General features: G+C 40.4%; 1 protein-coding gene across 4 annotated transcripts in view; it reads right to left on the bottom strand.

The window, feature by feature from the left end:
- PAAF1 (proteasomal ATPase associated factor 1) overlaps positions 1-14,767 on the bottom strand; it is a 40,694-nt gene that overhangs the window by 2,532 nt on the left and 23,395 nt on the right. For 2 of the 4 annotated variants that reach the window (XM_067750317.1, XM_067750318.1), the window contains 4 exons: positions 12,938-13,132; positions 8,032-8,123; positions 6,791-6,906; positions 5,160-5,242 (listed from right to left, as the gene is read on the bottom strand). In XM_067750317.1, the coding sequence (XP_067606418.1) occupies positions 5,160-5,242; positions 6,791-6,906; positions 8,032-8,123; positions 12,938-13,132 (486 nt within the window). Of the gene's footprint in view, positions 1-5,159; positions 5,243-6,476; positions 6,500-6,607; positions 6,664-6,790; positions 6,907-8,031; positions 8,124-12,937; positions 13,133-14,767 lie in introns of those variants that run through there. The other 2 variants (XR_010946183.1, XM_067750319.1) reach the window with 2 other exon arrangements.

Raw genomic sequence — 14,767 nt, 5'->3', positions numbered from 1 at the left:
CACTGCAATGAGAAGCCCGTGCACCGCAACAAAGAGTAGGCCCCGCTCGCCACAACTAGAAAAAGCCCACGCATAGCAACAAAGACCCAACACAGCCATACATACATACATACATACATACATACATAAATAAATAAATATATAAAACAACTATGCTCCCAAATTATTCTTCAATCTATAAACTTGACCACATAAATCAGGCAAAGGAGAAAAGTTATACCAAGAAAATAAAAGTATATCTAATTTTTAAACTTAATTTTCTCAGAAGAGTATGGTCAAATGAAACTTGGAATGATCTATAAACTGCTGAATGGGTGACTTTTTTGTTCCTGTTTTATTTAATATAAAAGTAGCATGTGCTCACTGAAGAAAACTTTAAAAATAAAGAAACAGGGACATCCCTGGTGGTCCAGTGGTTAAGACTCCACACTCCCAATGCAGGGGGCACAGGTTCAATACCTGTTTGGGGAACTAATATCCCATATGCTGAACAGTGCAGCCAAAAAGACAAAAAATTAAAAATAAAAGTAAAGAAACAGAAGCAAAAAAATCATCCATATCTACCACTAAATATAATTACTGTTCACATTTTAATGTATTTTTCCAACCTTTTCTGTGTAAATTTTTATTTTACATAGTTGAGAGCATACTGCATAAAAGAATATCTTTATGCATAAGGTTTTTTTCTATATTAAGATTATGACTTTGTATAGAACCCTGGAAAAGAATCAAAAGATATTAATTAACCATTTGAAACTTTTTGGTAATCTGAAAAACTGCTTTCCAAATTACCTGTTAATCAATTTTAATTTATCTGTTAATCTATACTGCAACCAGCAGCATACAGGAGGAATTTATCATTTCTTGCATTATTATTATTAAAAATAATCTTTTCCAAAAGAGAATTCGTATATATTTTAGAGATACATATAGAAATATTGACAGGGGAGATAAGAAAGTCTGATTACCATAGCTCTTATTCTGCACTCAGGTTTCTATACACAAATCTACTTGATAAGCCCCAGCTCTATTCCCAGTCCCTCTAGGAAGCCATTTCTAACCACCCCATATAGTAAAACCTTCCTCCCATCAACCTCTTGTAACACTTATTATTCCTTTGATACTTCCACATATCTTTCCCTATAGCATAATTCTACTTTTTGTGAGTGTGTGCTTTTTCACTGGATCATAATGAGAAGAAATACTTTTTAGGAGGGCTTATAGGGCAAGGGGTAGTTACAGGAGTAAGAAGAAACTGTCACTTATAGAATGTCTACTTTATGTCGAGTACCTATTTTATCTCTAAGTAAACTGAGACTTAGAAAAGTGAAGTGGTTTACAAAGGTCATAGGACTATTAGATTAAACCATACACAACCGCCATTTTTATAAATCAAAAATGGCCATATAGGGCTTCCCTGGTGGTGCAGTGGTTGAGAGTCCGCCTGCCAATGCAGGGGACACGGGTTCGTGCCCCGGTCCGGGAGGATCCCACATGCCGCTGAGCGGCTGGGCCCGTGAGCCATGGCCGTTGAGCCTGCGCTCCACAATGGGAGAGGCCACAACAGTGAGAGGCCCACATACCGCAAAAAAAAAAAAAAAAGGCCATATATTAGGAATTTCATAGAGGTGAATCTTATAGTAAGTGATGGAGTGAGGATATAAATTCATTGATTAGGTTGTCAGTTTGCATCCAAAATCTATGCTTTTTCTATATCATGCAACTGCCCAATAAAATAAAGGCTAAGTAGGAGATCAGGGCTAGAGCTATGGATTCCAATCATTAACAGCTAACACCATGAGAACAGCTGGTCCTGGAGGAAGCATGGAGAAGAAAAGGTGGAAGGACAAAGGCTGAACTCAGGAAGTATCTCTGGTTTAGGGATGGCAACAATACTAGGAAGGGCAAAAGGATTCAACGTCAACAAAAAATTAAGAGAACCTACAGTAAACCATGAATCATGCTAGGCACAATACCAGGGAAATCAGGGAAAGGAGCAGTAACTGGAGAAAGAGAATGATCAGGAGATTAATTAGTATCACCAAAGTCAAAAGACCTCATAGTTTTAAGAAAGAAATAACATAACAGAATCCATTACCACTAAGAATCATGAAAGATGAAACATATGTACTCACTCATTCAACAAACATTTGCTGAGATTCTTCAGTCCTGTGCAAGAGCTGGGGTTACAGAGACGAAGAAGACGTGCCACCTGTCCTCAAGGAAGCTTAGGGACCAGTGGACAAGAGAGGACTGTACACATAAAAGGCCACTGGATCTAGCAAGAGGCTCATGATTGGTGGCCTTCAAGAGGGCAGTTTGAACAGAAGGATGGGGATGGAGGGCACACTGCAGAGATTTCAAGGGAAGAGTGTGGTATGGGAGCAAAAGGAATAAAATAAAATAGGATCATGAGTGCTGGCAGCAGCATCAAGGGAAGCTGTCACAAGCTTATGCCAGCTGTACTCTTTTTAAGGTTTTATATAGAGTACCACTGCATCACTAACTGATGCCCAGACATGTGGGAGAAAGAGATTGAGAGAGAGGGAGCGCAGACAGCTAGAAAACTTAGGTGTACAGATTCCTGATTACTCTTTTTTTTTAACATCTTTATTTGCTTATAATTGCTTTACAATGGTGTGTTAGTTTCTGCTTTATAACAAAGTGAATCAGTTATACATATACATATGTTCCCATATCTCTTCCTGATTACTCTTTGCTATGGTCTGGACATCAAAGGGCTAGGGAAATAAGGCACCAGTTTTGACAGGGATGAAGGGGACCTATATCAGAGAGATGACTATGGAAATCTGGATACTGTCGGTTGCCTATTGTTGTTTTCAATGTCTGTGAGTCTGTTTCTGTTTTGTATATAGATTCATTTGTATTATTTTTTAGATTTCACATGAGTGATGTCATATATTTGTCTTTCTCTGACTTACTTCACTTAGTATAATATTCTCTAGGTCCATCCATGTTGCTGCAAATGGCAATATTTCATTCTTCTTAATGACTGAGCAATATTCCATTGTACATATATACACACCACATCTTCTTAAGCCAATCGTCTGTTGATGGGCACTTGGGTTGTTTCTACGTCTTGGCTATTGTAAATAGTGCTGCTATGAACACTGGGGTGCATGTATCTTTCTGAACTAGAGTTTTTGTCTTGTCTAGATACATGCCCAGGAGTGGGATTGCTGGATAATACAGCAACTCTATTTTGTTTTTTTTTTTTTCAGTACGCGGGCCTCGCACTGTTGTGGCCTCTCCCGTTGCGGAGCACAGGCTCTGGATGCGCAGGCTCAGCGGCCACGGCTCACGGGCCTATCCGCTCCGCGGCATGTGGGATCTTCCCAGACCGGGGCACGAACCCGTGTCCCCCGCATCGGCAGGCGGACTCTCAACCACTGCGCCACCAGGGAAGCCCTATTTTCAGTTTTTTAAGGAACCTCCATACTGTTCTCCATAGTGGCTTTACCAATTTACATTCCCACCAACAGTGTAGGAGGGTTCCCTTTTCTCCACACCCTCTCCAGCATTTATTATTTGTAGACTTTCTGATGATGGCCGTTCTGACTGGTGTGAGGTGATACCTCACTGTGGGTTTGATCTGTATCTCTGATAATTAGTGATGCGGAGCATCTTTCCATGTGCCTGTAGGCCATCTGTAGGTCTTCTTTGGAGAAATGTCTATTTAGGTCTTCTGGGCACGTCATATATTATATAATTCTGGCCAATGACACAGGAGAGTAAGTCTGCTGGGCTGCTCCTGAGGAAATGTTCCTCATTCTTAAAAAGGGTAACAATTTGTATGTTATGGGAAGATAAGACTTGCAGCAGCTATCCTGCGCTGTAACCTGAGGGAAAAAGTCAGCATGCTAGGGAGGAGAGTGCCAAAAGATGAAGCAAAGCTGGGTTCTTGATATTATTTCTTTTTCCCTTGTTAAAGCTTTTATTCATTTTTTTTAATTTAGAATATTTTTAGAATCATTTTACATTTACAGAAAAGTTACAAAGATAGTTCAAAAAGTTCTCATATGCCCCTCGGCCAGTTTTAATTTATAATTTTTTGGATTTCACCAGTCTTTAACGTCCTGGATGCAATCCAGGATACCATACTGAGTTAACTTTTCTTAGTCTCTCTGTTGACTTTGTTTTCAAATCACTAAATTAATCTAATGTGGAGCCATCATAAACCCGAATGTCTTCTTAAGTGAAGTAGTACATTTTCCTAATTACTGAAGCCATTTTAGTTGGGTGTTCTGTTACTAACAGCCAAAAACATCCTAACTGATACACCAAAATACTCACATAAGGTGGTCCCTTCAGGCCTATAGACCAGTCCTCCTCACCTACACATTCCTATGAGGATTCAGTGTCCCTTAATGGACACCTTCTTCCATGTATTTTCCCCAACCCCACTCCCAAACTCCATTCTAAATATTTTGTACTGGCTACACCAAGGTACTCATTTTACCCAGAGTATGCATGTAAAACATCAAACACAGTACCTACTGCATGCTAGGCACCTAATAAATGATAGATCCCTCCTTTCTGCCCCGCTTCACTTATTTATGACTTTGCACACACTATAGCCTTGGCCTTCAATGTGCATCTTTACATCTCCAGTTGGTAAAATATTTATTGGATTACACATCACCCAGTCCATGAAGACATCCCAGCAGCATTCCTACCACTCGAGTTAGCTGTTCCCCATGTTCCCATATAGTCTTCTGCTGCAGTACTTATCAAATGGTATTCAATCACATGTCCACATGTCTGTCTGTCTGTCTTACTAACTGTGAGCTCCTTTAGAGCAGAGACTGTAACTGATTCGTTATTGAATTCTCAATGATTTGCAATAAGGGCCAGTACGTTTACTCTGACAATGTTTATTGAGCACCGACTACATAGTGGGCACTGAACTAAATGCTGGGGATAACACGATGAATAAAGCGCAGTCATTACTCTCAAGGAGCTCAAATTGGAGGGGGCAGAGACAATTACAAGTAGGGTATTAAACACTATGTAAAAAGTACAGTACGCCAAAGAATCGTGTAGGACTATGAGCCTAGCCCTGCCACAGACCAGGAACTTAAACCAATGTTTAGTTGAACTATATAAAATCACCTCCCTCAATTGGCCCCTGGACTCACCTTGACTAGCAATGAATCCGTCTCTGAAACTCAGCAGGGACATAACTGGTGCTCCTGATCTGTGGATGACTTGTACTGGAGCCCTAGGATTCAGAATAAATGGGGCAATTTTACAATTTTTTTCCTTCAGAAGCAATGTTTGACTATATTCAACATACAGCACTAACTGCATAACAGCACAAAGGACAAATGTGGACAGAAATTAAACATTCATATGGTTTCTTTCCTGGCAAAATCCTTGAATGGTAGATCAAGGCAGTCTGTTCAAAACCACCTTGGAGTGAATCTAAACATGTTATTGAGCTGAATTAACTAAGTTACCACCGATATTTCCAGTTTTTAGGGGACGCCTGACAAGGGTTTAAGATAACAATGTTAACAATATGTTAATCGTTTTACTTATAGACAGAATTAAGACAATTGTGAAATATTAAAATTGTCAGGACTCTGTAAAATGAAAAAGGAAGGTGAGAATCAATTACATATATGTGACTTTATAACAATAATCAGGTTCCCTATCTCCATGGAGGCAAAAACAAGTACAAAACTAAAATAACTTAAATTATGGAAGAAAAGGTATAAGCTAGTCATTCTTCAGCTGAAATTTTTTCACTGCTCTTGGAATAAAGTCCAAACTCCTTGGGAGGGTATGTAAGTCCTTTCTAAGCAAATTCCTGTTTTCCTGTCTGGCATCACTTCTCATCATTGCTCCATCGGCAGGGTACATACTTGTCATATTAAACTACACAGAGGTCCCTTAAAGTGTCATACTTTTACATGCCTTCATGCTTCTCTATATGCTATTCTACCTAAGGCAGGTCCTTCTCTTCTTTACTTGGTAACTTTCTACTAGACCAGATCCAATTAAAGCCTCATTTCCTTGGAGAAGCAGTCTCACCTTCTTCCCTCTCCTTCTCGATGTTTCCTCAAATTCTTGTGTATAGCCTTGTCAGACCACTGATCACACTGCGTCATAACAGTCTTTTACTTGTTCTTCTTTACTATTAGACTCCAAATGCCTCAAAGGCACAGTTTTTATTTTTTACTCCTGTTTTTCACTGCCCTGCACAAAGCCCAATGCCTACAGAAGCCATTCAATAAATATCAGTTGAACAAAGGAAGGAAACAGAAGGAGGAAGGGACAGAATTGTAGAAACTGTTAAATCCTGGGACAAATAGGTTGTGGATTCCCTTTGGATATCTTTAAGACCAGGATAAAGCCTATTTTAGATAGGTTATGATCACAGCCAAATAAAGAATCAGAGCTGGCTTACCTGAACTAAAAATGATCAATCTTAGGCCAACCCAGATCTAATACCATGAAGAAAATTACTAAGCTCCTTAAAATGAAAAGTTTTACACAATTATTGTAAGTGAAATGTTAGTTCATTATTTAAGCTTAATTTCCAAAGCAATCATGACAATCATAACAGTATGAATCAAATTACCTTTTAATGTGATTCCAGGAATAATAAGAACAATCAGACAATTCACACTGGCAAACCTTTATAAACGGAAAAACATACTCTTGATTCAATAGCCATCTGTATGCCAGACTAAATCACTGTGAAAGCCAATAAAAATTTCCACTCTGCAGAAGACCTGCATCATGCAAACAAATGGTGACTCACCTTGGACTCCTCACATCCAGCTGATAAATGTTTCCATCCTGTGTCCCAGCCAACAGCAAGAAGCCAGAAAGAAAACTACAGCAGTTGAAGGCATCTGAGCCAATAAAGAGGAACACCTGGAACAAGTAGGAGACAAAGATGCAGGTTTCATACGATTTCCCCTTAACACATTGACTCATGGGATCCTTGAAACCAAAAAGTCTCCTTTACCCTCTTTTCAGCACAACCCTCCATTTGACAAACACTTGCAATTCACACATTTAAGTTTTGCTTCAAGGCACTTGTGACAACCTTTTGAAGGGAAAGAAACAAAGTGGCAATTTAAAGAATCACAAGTCACCCAGGTACCTGAAAAAAAAAAAACCCAAACTATTAGACTTTTATTTATTCCTTAGTGTTAGTTCAAACAGTAAAGTTTGAAAGTTCTAAAAAAAGAAAACAAAACAAACAAAAACCCCTGATTTCCCTTTGGAAGTAAAAGCCAGCATGGAAATTCAGAGTATAAAGGCAATATGATCAAAAATAGTGATGTTCCCAGAACAAACTTTGAAAATGGAAAATCACCAGCACACTGAAGTCATGAGATGAAATGAAAATACAAAGCCTGTGGCCAAACCAAATCATTCAAGCTGTCTGGGTGATGATGACAGGAGCTGGAAAGAAATTTAGAAAATCTCAAGAAACTCAGAGTTTAATTAAGAGCAGAGTCTGCTTGGCAAAACCTCAGCAAATGAAGGAAGAAAATTCAATTCTTCTACGAAAGATATTCTGGTCATTAATTATCTAGAGCCCTGAATGCATGAGTCCTTTACTCAGAAAATCTTCACATTACCTTAGAGGAAGAAGGGAATCTACAGAACCTTATCATTTTACATACAGCACACTAAGGCCCAGAGGGAAAGTGACCTGATAAAGGTCACAAAGCAGTAGGACATTTAATCTCATCACATAACCCTATGTGGTAAATCCTACTATGACAAGTTTAGTGATGAGGAAACTGAGGCTCAGAGAGGTTAAGTAACCTGTCCAATGTCACAGCCATTAGGAAGAACCAGGATTTAAATGTTGCCCTTATTCCATAGCCCATGCTCTTAATCACTATACTGTACTGCCTCTCACTCATGCAGCTTCTTCAAAAGGTGAACATACAGAGAAATCAGAAATGTTTTCAAAACAGCTTTCCAAGAATCAGAGTGACCCAGGTTGCCCCAGAGTTCAAAGGTCTTAGAGGAACCACTTACCGGCTGCCTGCTCTGCAGTCCCAAGCACTGAAGTTTCTTATCTTCTCGGGCCAAAAGCAGCATTTTCGACTCTGTTCCAACCTCCCGTTCGCCTGCATGACAGATGAGCTATGTCAATAATGGGCTAGGCTGATCAGCTGGCAGTACCCAGAAAGCACAACTATTGATGGCTGTTTACTGAGTTATTCTGTTAGTGATTCACTTATTAATATTAAAAAAACATTTATTATGTTCTATATCTTGACTGTGGTATTATTTATATGACTGTACATATTTGTCAAAACTCACAGAACTGTGCAATTAAAAAGGATGACTTTTACTACATGTAAAATATATCTCAATAAACCCAACTTTAAAATATTATTATTAAGTCATCTGTAATATGGAAAGATACCATACTTGGAGCAGGAGTACAAGGCTGAACAAAGTAGACAGTCTCTGCCCTCAAGGCTCTTATGGTCTGAAGGAAATGAGATCTATCCATTCACTAAACAAATATTTACTGAGGGACAAGGTACTTACTCTCAAGGAGTAGTAGATTCTAGATTCTAGTAGAAATAGGAAATAGTAAAATAAGCAAATAAACAAGTAGGATATCTTCAGACAGTGATGAGTTCCACAAAGGAAATAAAACAGGAAAATATGACCAAAAGGGAGTAGATGGTGGGAAAATGAGTGGGGGAAGGTAACTTTAAACTTCAATTTTATTTATTTTTAAATTTATTTTTTATTTTATTTTTGGCTGCGTTGGGTCTTCGTTGCTGCACATGGGCTTTCTCTAGCTGTGGTGAGCGGGGGCTACTCTTCGTTGCAGCGCATGGGCTTCTCATTGTTGTGGCTTCTCTTGTTGCAAAGCACGGGCTCTAGACGGGCAGGCTTCAGTAGTTGTGGCACGCAGCCTCAGTAGTTGTGGCTCACGGGCTTAGTTGCTCTGCAGCATGTGGGATCTTTCCGGACCAGGGCTCAAACCTGTGTCCCCTGCACTGGCAGGCGGATTCTTAACCATTGCACCACCAGGGAAGCCCTAAACTTCAATTTTAAATAGGTTTCATGGAGGTTATTTTTCAACTGAGACATGAATGGTAAACAGAAGCCAGCCATGTGAAAAGTTTTGGGAGGTACATTCTAGGCTAAGGGAAGAACAAGGCAAAAGCCGGGAGGCTGGCAGTCTGTTGTGCTCCAAGAACAGAGACCTAAGGCTGGGACACAGTGGAACTGGCAGAGGGTGGTGTGACTTGAGGCTGGAGAGGACTGCAGGGGTTAGAAAGTGTAAGCATTTGTAATAAGCCATGGTAAGGGGTTAGGATTTTAATACATAGTTGTCCCTCGGTATTTACAGAAGGTTGCTTCCAGGACCCGCCGCAGACACCAAGATTCGCAGATGCTCAAGTCCCCAGAGTTGGCCCTCCATATCGAAAGGTTCCACATCCGCAGATTCAACCAACTGTGGATTGTGTTCTGAATGAGGAACCCATGGATATGGAGGGCCAAACATATGTATAAAAGGAGGCCGCTATGGACTTCCCTGGCAGTCCAGTGGTTAAGACTCCATGCTTCCATGGCAGGGGATGCAGGTTCAATCTCTGGTTGGGGAATTAAGATCCCACATGGCCAAAAAAACCCAACCAAACAAAAAAATACAAAAAGGAGGCTGCTAGAGGAGAGTAGAGACAAAGAAGAGTGATATGACTTATGTTTTTTATTTATTTACTTTTTTTAAATTTTAATTTATTTTGGCGGCACTGGATCATTGTGGCGGCAAGTGGACTCTTAGTTGCGGCATGCAGGCTCTTAGTTGTGGCATGCGTGTGGAATCTAGTTCCCTGACCAGGGATCAAACCCAGGCCCCCTGCATTGGGAGCACGGACTCTTACCCACTGGACCACCAGGGAAGTCCCTTGATTTATGTTTTTTAAATGACCATGATGGTTCCTCTGAGGAGAATAGATTATAGAATAGTGCAGGCAACAGATGATGGTAGAATGGATGAGGATGCTGGCAGGAGGAAGGGAGAGCTGGAGGAAGAACGTGAGGTGGAAAAATGAGCAACATTCTGAAGGTAGAGATGACAGACTTTGCTGATGCGGGACATGAGGAACGGTGGGGGTGGATCTTGAATGAATCTCAGGCTTTGGGCTTGAGCAAGAAGATGGTGGTGCCATTTACTGAGATGGGGAAAAACAGATTTGGGGTGGGAGGAAATCAAACACTCCATGTTATAAGTTCAAGATGTCTATTAGACATCTAAATAGAGTCTGAAATGCAAGTGAAAGATCTATGCTTTAGATATACTTTTGGAAATCACCAGCTTAAATACAACATTTAAAGTCATGGAACTGATGAGATCACCTAAGAGAGAAATTGTAGAGCTGAGGGCCCTCCAATATTTAAAGATAGAATAAAGGAGACATGTAAAAGGAGATTGGGACTTCCCTGGTGGTCCAGTGGCTAAGGCTCCACGCTCCCAGTGCAGGGGGCCCGGGCTCAAAACCTGGTCAGGGAACTAGATCCCACATGCTGCAACTAAAAAAGATCCCACATGCCGCACCTAAGACCCAACGCAGCCAAATAAATAAATAAATGGTTTTTTTTTAAAAGGAGACTAAGAAGCAGCAGCCAATGAGATAGAGAGAAAAGCAGTGTAGTGTGGTATTACAGAAGCCAAGAAAGAAAAGTGTCCTGAAGAGAAGAGTTTACTGTGTTGTATCCTGTTGAGAATTTGGAAGGATAAGCACAGAGAAGTAACACTGGATTATGCAACATGGAGTCACTGGTGACCTCGACAAGAGCTGCTGCTGGTTAAGTAGCTGGGGCACAAACCATCCTAGGCCGGGTTGAATAGTAAGTGGGAAGTGAGGAAATAGAGGAAACAAGAATATTTTCATTTAAATTACTTTAAACCAACAAATTTTAAAAAACTCAACCTTATTTTAAGAAGTATCTGTGAAATCTTAGGTTTGAAGTGAGATATGTGTGCATTAATATGTAACTATTAAAAATGTGTACTGCCTGAAATGATCTTGTTTACCACTCACTGCACATGTGTCACACTTTGGGAAATACTCTTCCTATTAATCGATTAATTCCCAAAGAGGGGCCAGGCAACATGTGGTAGTCACAACCATTTTAATTCCTGGACCACAGTGTATCTATATGGGAAGTTTAAGAGAGTGAGGAGAGTACCTGCAGTGTGTCCACAGTGAGGGGCAAAATTCACCCAAATGAGCTGAAAACATATATCCACACAAAAACCTACACAGGGATATTTATAGCAGCTTTATTTATAATTGTCCAAACTTGGAAACAACCAAGATGTCCTCCAGTAGATGAATAAAACAATGGAATATTGTTCAGTGTTTAAAACAATGAGGTATCAAGGACTTCCTTGGTGGCACAGTGGATAAGAATCCACCTGCCAATGCAGGGGACATGGGTTCGAGCCCTGGTCCGGGAAGATCCCACATGCTGTGGAGCAACTAAGCCCGTGCACCACAACTACTGAGCTCGCACGCCACAACTACTGAAGCCTGCGCACCTAGAGCCCGTGCTCTGCAACAAGAGAAGCCACCGCAATGAGAAGGCCATGCACCGCAATGAGAAGGCCATGCACCGCAACGAAGAGTAGCCCCCACTCGCCACAACTAGAGAAAGCCCCCCTGAAAAAACATTTAAAAATAAATAAATAAATAAATGGAAAAAAAGAAATGAGGTATCAATGCATGAAAAGACATGCAGGAACCTTAAATGCATATTACTAAGTGAAAGAAGCCAATTTGAAAAGGCTACATAGTTTATGATTTCAACTGCAACATTCTAGAAAAGGCAAAGCCATGAAGACAGTAAAAATATCAGTTGCGAAAGGTTATAGGGGATGAAAGGACGAATTGGTGCAGCAAAAGGGATTTTTCAGGCAGTGAAAAATCTGCATGATACTAGAATGATAAATACATGTCATTATACATTTGTCCAAACCCACAGAATATACAACATCAAGAGTGAATCCTAATTTAAACTTTGAACTTTGAGTGATAATGATGTGTCAGTTTAGGTCTATCAATTGTAACAAAAGTACCACTCTGGTGGGGGATGGTGATAACAGGGGAGGGTGTGCAGGTATGTGGGCAAAGGGTATACAAGAACTCTATCTGCTCAATTTCATGTGGACCAAACTGCTCTAAAAAATAAAGCCTCTTAAAAAAAAAAATACAAGAAGCAGAGATGATGGTAGAAAAATAGTCCTATGGAAACAGAGAAGCAAGTATGTTATAATCATAGGAAAATAAGAAAAGAATGCAAGCTGCCTTATTAGGACCTTTATCATTCTGACTCAACCAGAGCTTTCACTCTACTCACCTATTTCCCCCTACTATGCTTACGCCAACTTCTGGCCCAAAGAAGCATATCTCTACCCAACAGTCAATTTTACCTCCACACTATTTTAATGTGAACTGCCCCTACCTCTATCCCTGCCCTAGTTCCCATTCTCCCATCCTTCCCATTCTTGTCTGTTCAACTTGAATCTATCCTTCAAGGTTCAACTTCTTTTGTGACATCTCTCATCTATACTAACCTAAAACACTCTCTTCTTCCAAAAAAACATTATATTTGCATTAAGTGAATCACTAAGTTACTTCAGCCAAAATTTTATTGTTCTGTTTTACACGCATTAGTCTCATCTGCTAAATTAAACTGTACTTACTCAAATGCAATAACTGTGACATATACTTCCTTTGTAGATTCCAAAGCAACAGAAACATAGTAGATATGCAACAAATATTAATCTTATGGTAAAAATGGAAATAACAGCTACAGAGCAGGAGAGAACAAGGAAGAAAAGGAGAAACTAAGGCAAACACTGAAGGAATATAAGGAAACAAAATAAATTCATATACTGTTATCAACTCACTGGGCGTCTGCTCAGGGGAGCCGAGGTTTATAGAGTTGTCAGCAGTACCCACAGCTACTCCGTTGATGGAAGACCCACAGTCTGCAATGACTCCCAAGCAGGCTGAGCGCCCACAGTCCCAAAGTCGTGCTGTCCCATCTCGAGAACCAGATACCACATTCTTCCCCCGATCAACAATGGCTGTATCCAGGATACCTGACAAGAGAAAAAAAAAAAGACCCTAAAATGGAGTAGGTAGTAAAAGAACTACAAGGGCAGAGAAGACATATCTGCATAAATGACTCTATTCCTTCACAAACAAGTACTGGATATGTACTACAGGCTGGTGCCAGAAAAACAGAAATAAACAGAACAGGGTCCCTGTTTCCCAATGACTAGCTGCAAGAGACAGACATGGAAAAGAAGCTTTGGATTTAATTTTTAGTGGCATGTGGTTTTCTAGAGCAGTGGTTTTCAAGTTATTATTTTGGCTTTAGAACCTGTTGTTTTTTAATTTATTTATTTTTTTAAAAAATCGTTACTGGAGTATAATTGCTTTACAATGGTGTGTTAGTTTCTGCTGTATAACAAAGTGAGTCAGCTATACGTATACATACATATATCCCCATATCCCCTCCCACTTGCGTCTCCCTCCCATCATCCCTATCCCACCCCTCTAGGTGGTCACAAAGCACCGAGCTGATCTCCCTATGCTATGTGGCTGCTTTCCACTAGTTATCTATTTTACATTTGGTAGTGTATATATGTCCATGCCACTCTCTCACTTCATCCTGGCTTACCCTTCCCCCTCCCCATGTCCTCAAGTCCATTCTCCACGTCTACATCTTTATTCCTGTCCTGTGTCTAGGTTCTTCAGAATCATGTTTTGTTTTTTTAGATTCCATATGTTACCATACGCTATTTGTTTTTCTCTTTCTGATTTACTTCACTCTGTATGACAGATTCTAGGTCCATCCACCTCATTACAAATAACTCAATTTCACTTCTTTTTTATGGCTGAGTAATATTCCATTGTATATATGTGCCACATCTTCTTTATCCATTCATCTGTCAATGGACACTTAGGTTGCTTCCATGTCCTGACTATTGCAAATAGTGCTGCAATGAACACTGTGGTACATGACTCTTTTTTTTTTTTTTTTAAATTTATGGATGCATTGGGTCTTCATTGCTGCGTGAGGGCTTTTCTCTAGTTGCAGCGCGCTAGGGCTTTTCTCTAGTTGCAGCGAGCAGGGGCTACTCTTTGTTGTGGTACATGGGCTTCTCATTGCGGTGGCTTCTCTTGTTGCAGAGCACGGGCTCTAGGCACATGGACTTCAGTAGTTGTAGCATGCAGACTCATTAGTTTGGCTCCCAGACTCTAGAGCACAGGCTCAGTAGTTGTGGTGCATGGGCTTAGTTGCTCTGCAGCATGTGGGATCTTCCCAGACCAGGGCTTGAACCCGTGTCCCCTGAATTGGCAGGCAGATTCTTAACCACCGCGCCACCAGGGAAGCCCAACATGACTCTTCGTGAATTATCAGTTTCTCAGGGTACATGCCCAGTAGTGGGATTGCTGGGTCGTATAAAAACTGTTTTTTAAACAAAAATTAAGTAGACATCCTAGACAGTTCAGTGTGAAAATCACTGTCTTAAAAGATCCTGCTGCTTCCATTGGGAACTAATCGTAAAAAAGGAGTGACTCCTCATCTGGCCAAGATGGAGTAGTCCCATTGCTCCCAGGTCCTCTCCTTACAACTAAAAAAACCTGGACATAAGACAACAAACAAGCACAAGAAGGTTGAAAGATGTAAAGAAGAAAGCAGTCCACCTAGGGACCTCAAGACTTGA

The sequence above is a fragment of the Pseudorca crassidens genome, chromosome 9 (assembly GCF_039906515.1).
Source record: "Pseudorca crassidens isolate mPseCra1 chromosome 9, mPseCra1.hap1, whole genome shotgun sequence".
NCBI classification, from domain to species: domain Eukaryota; kingdom Metazoa; phylum Chordata; class Mammalia; order Artiodactyla; family Delphinidae; genus Pseudorca; species Pseudorca crassidens.
This window is presented reverse-complemented; position numbering and strand designations above follow the sequence as displayed.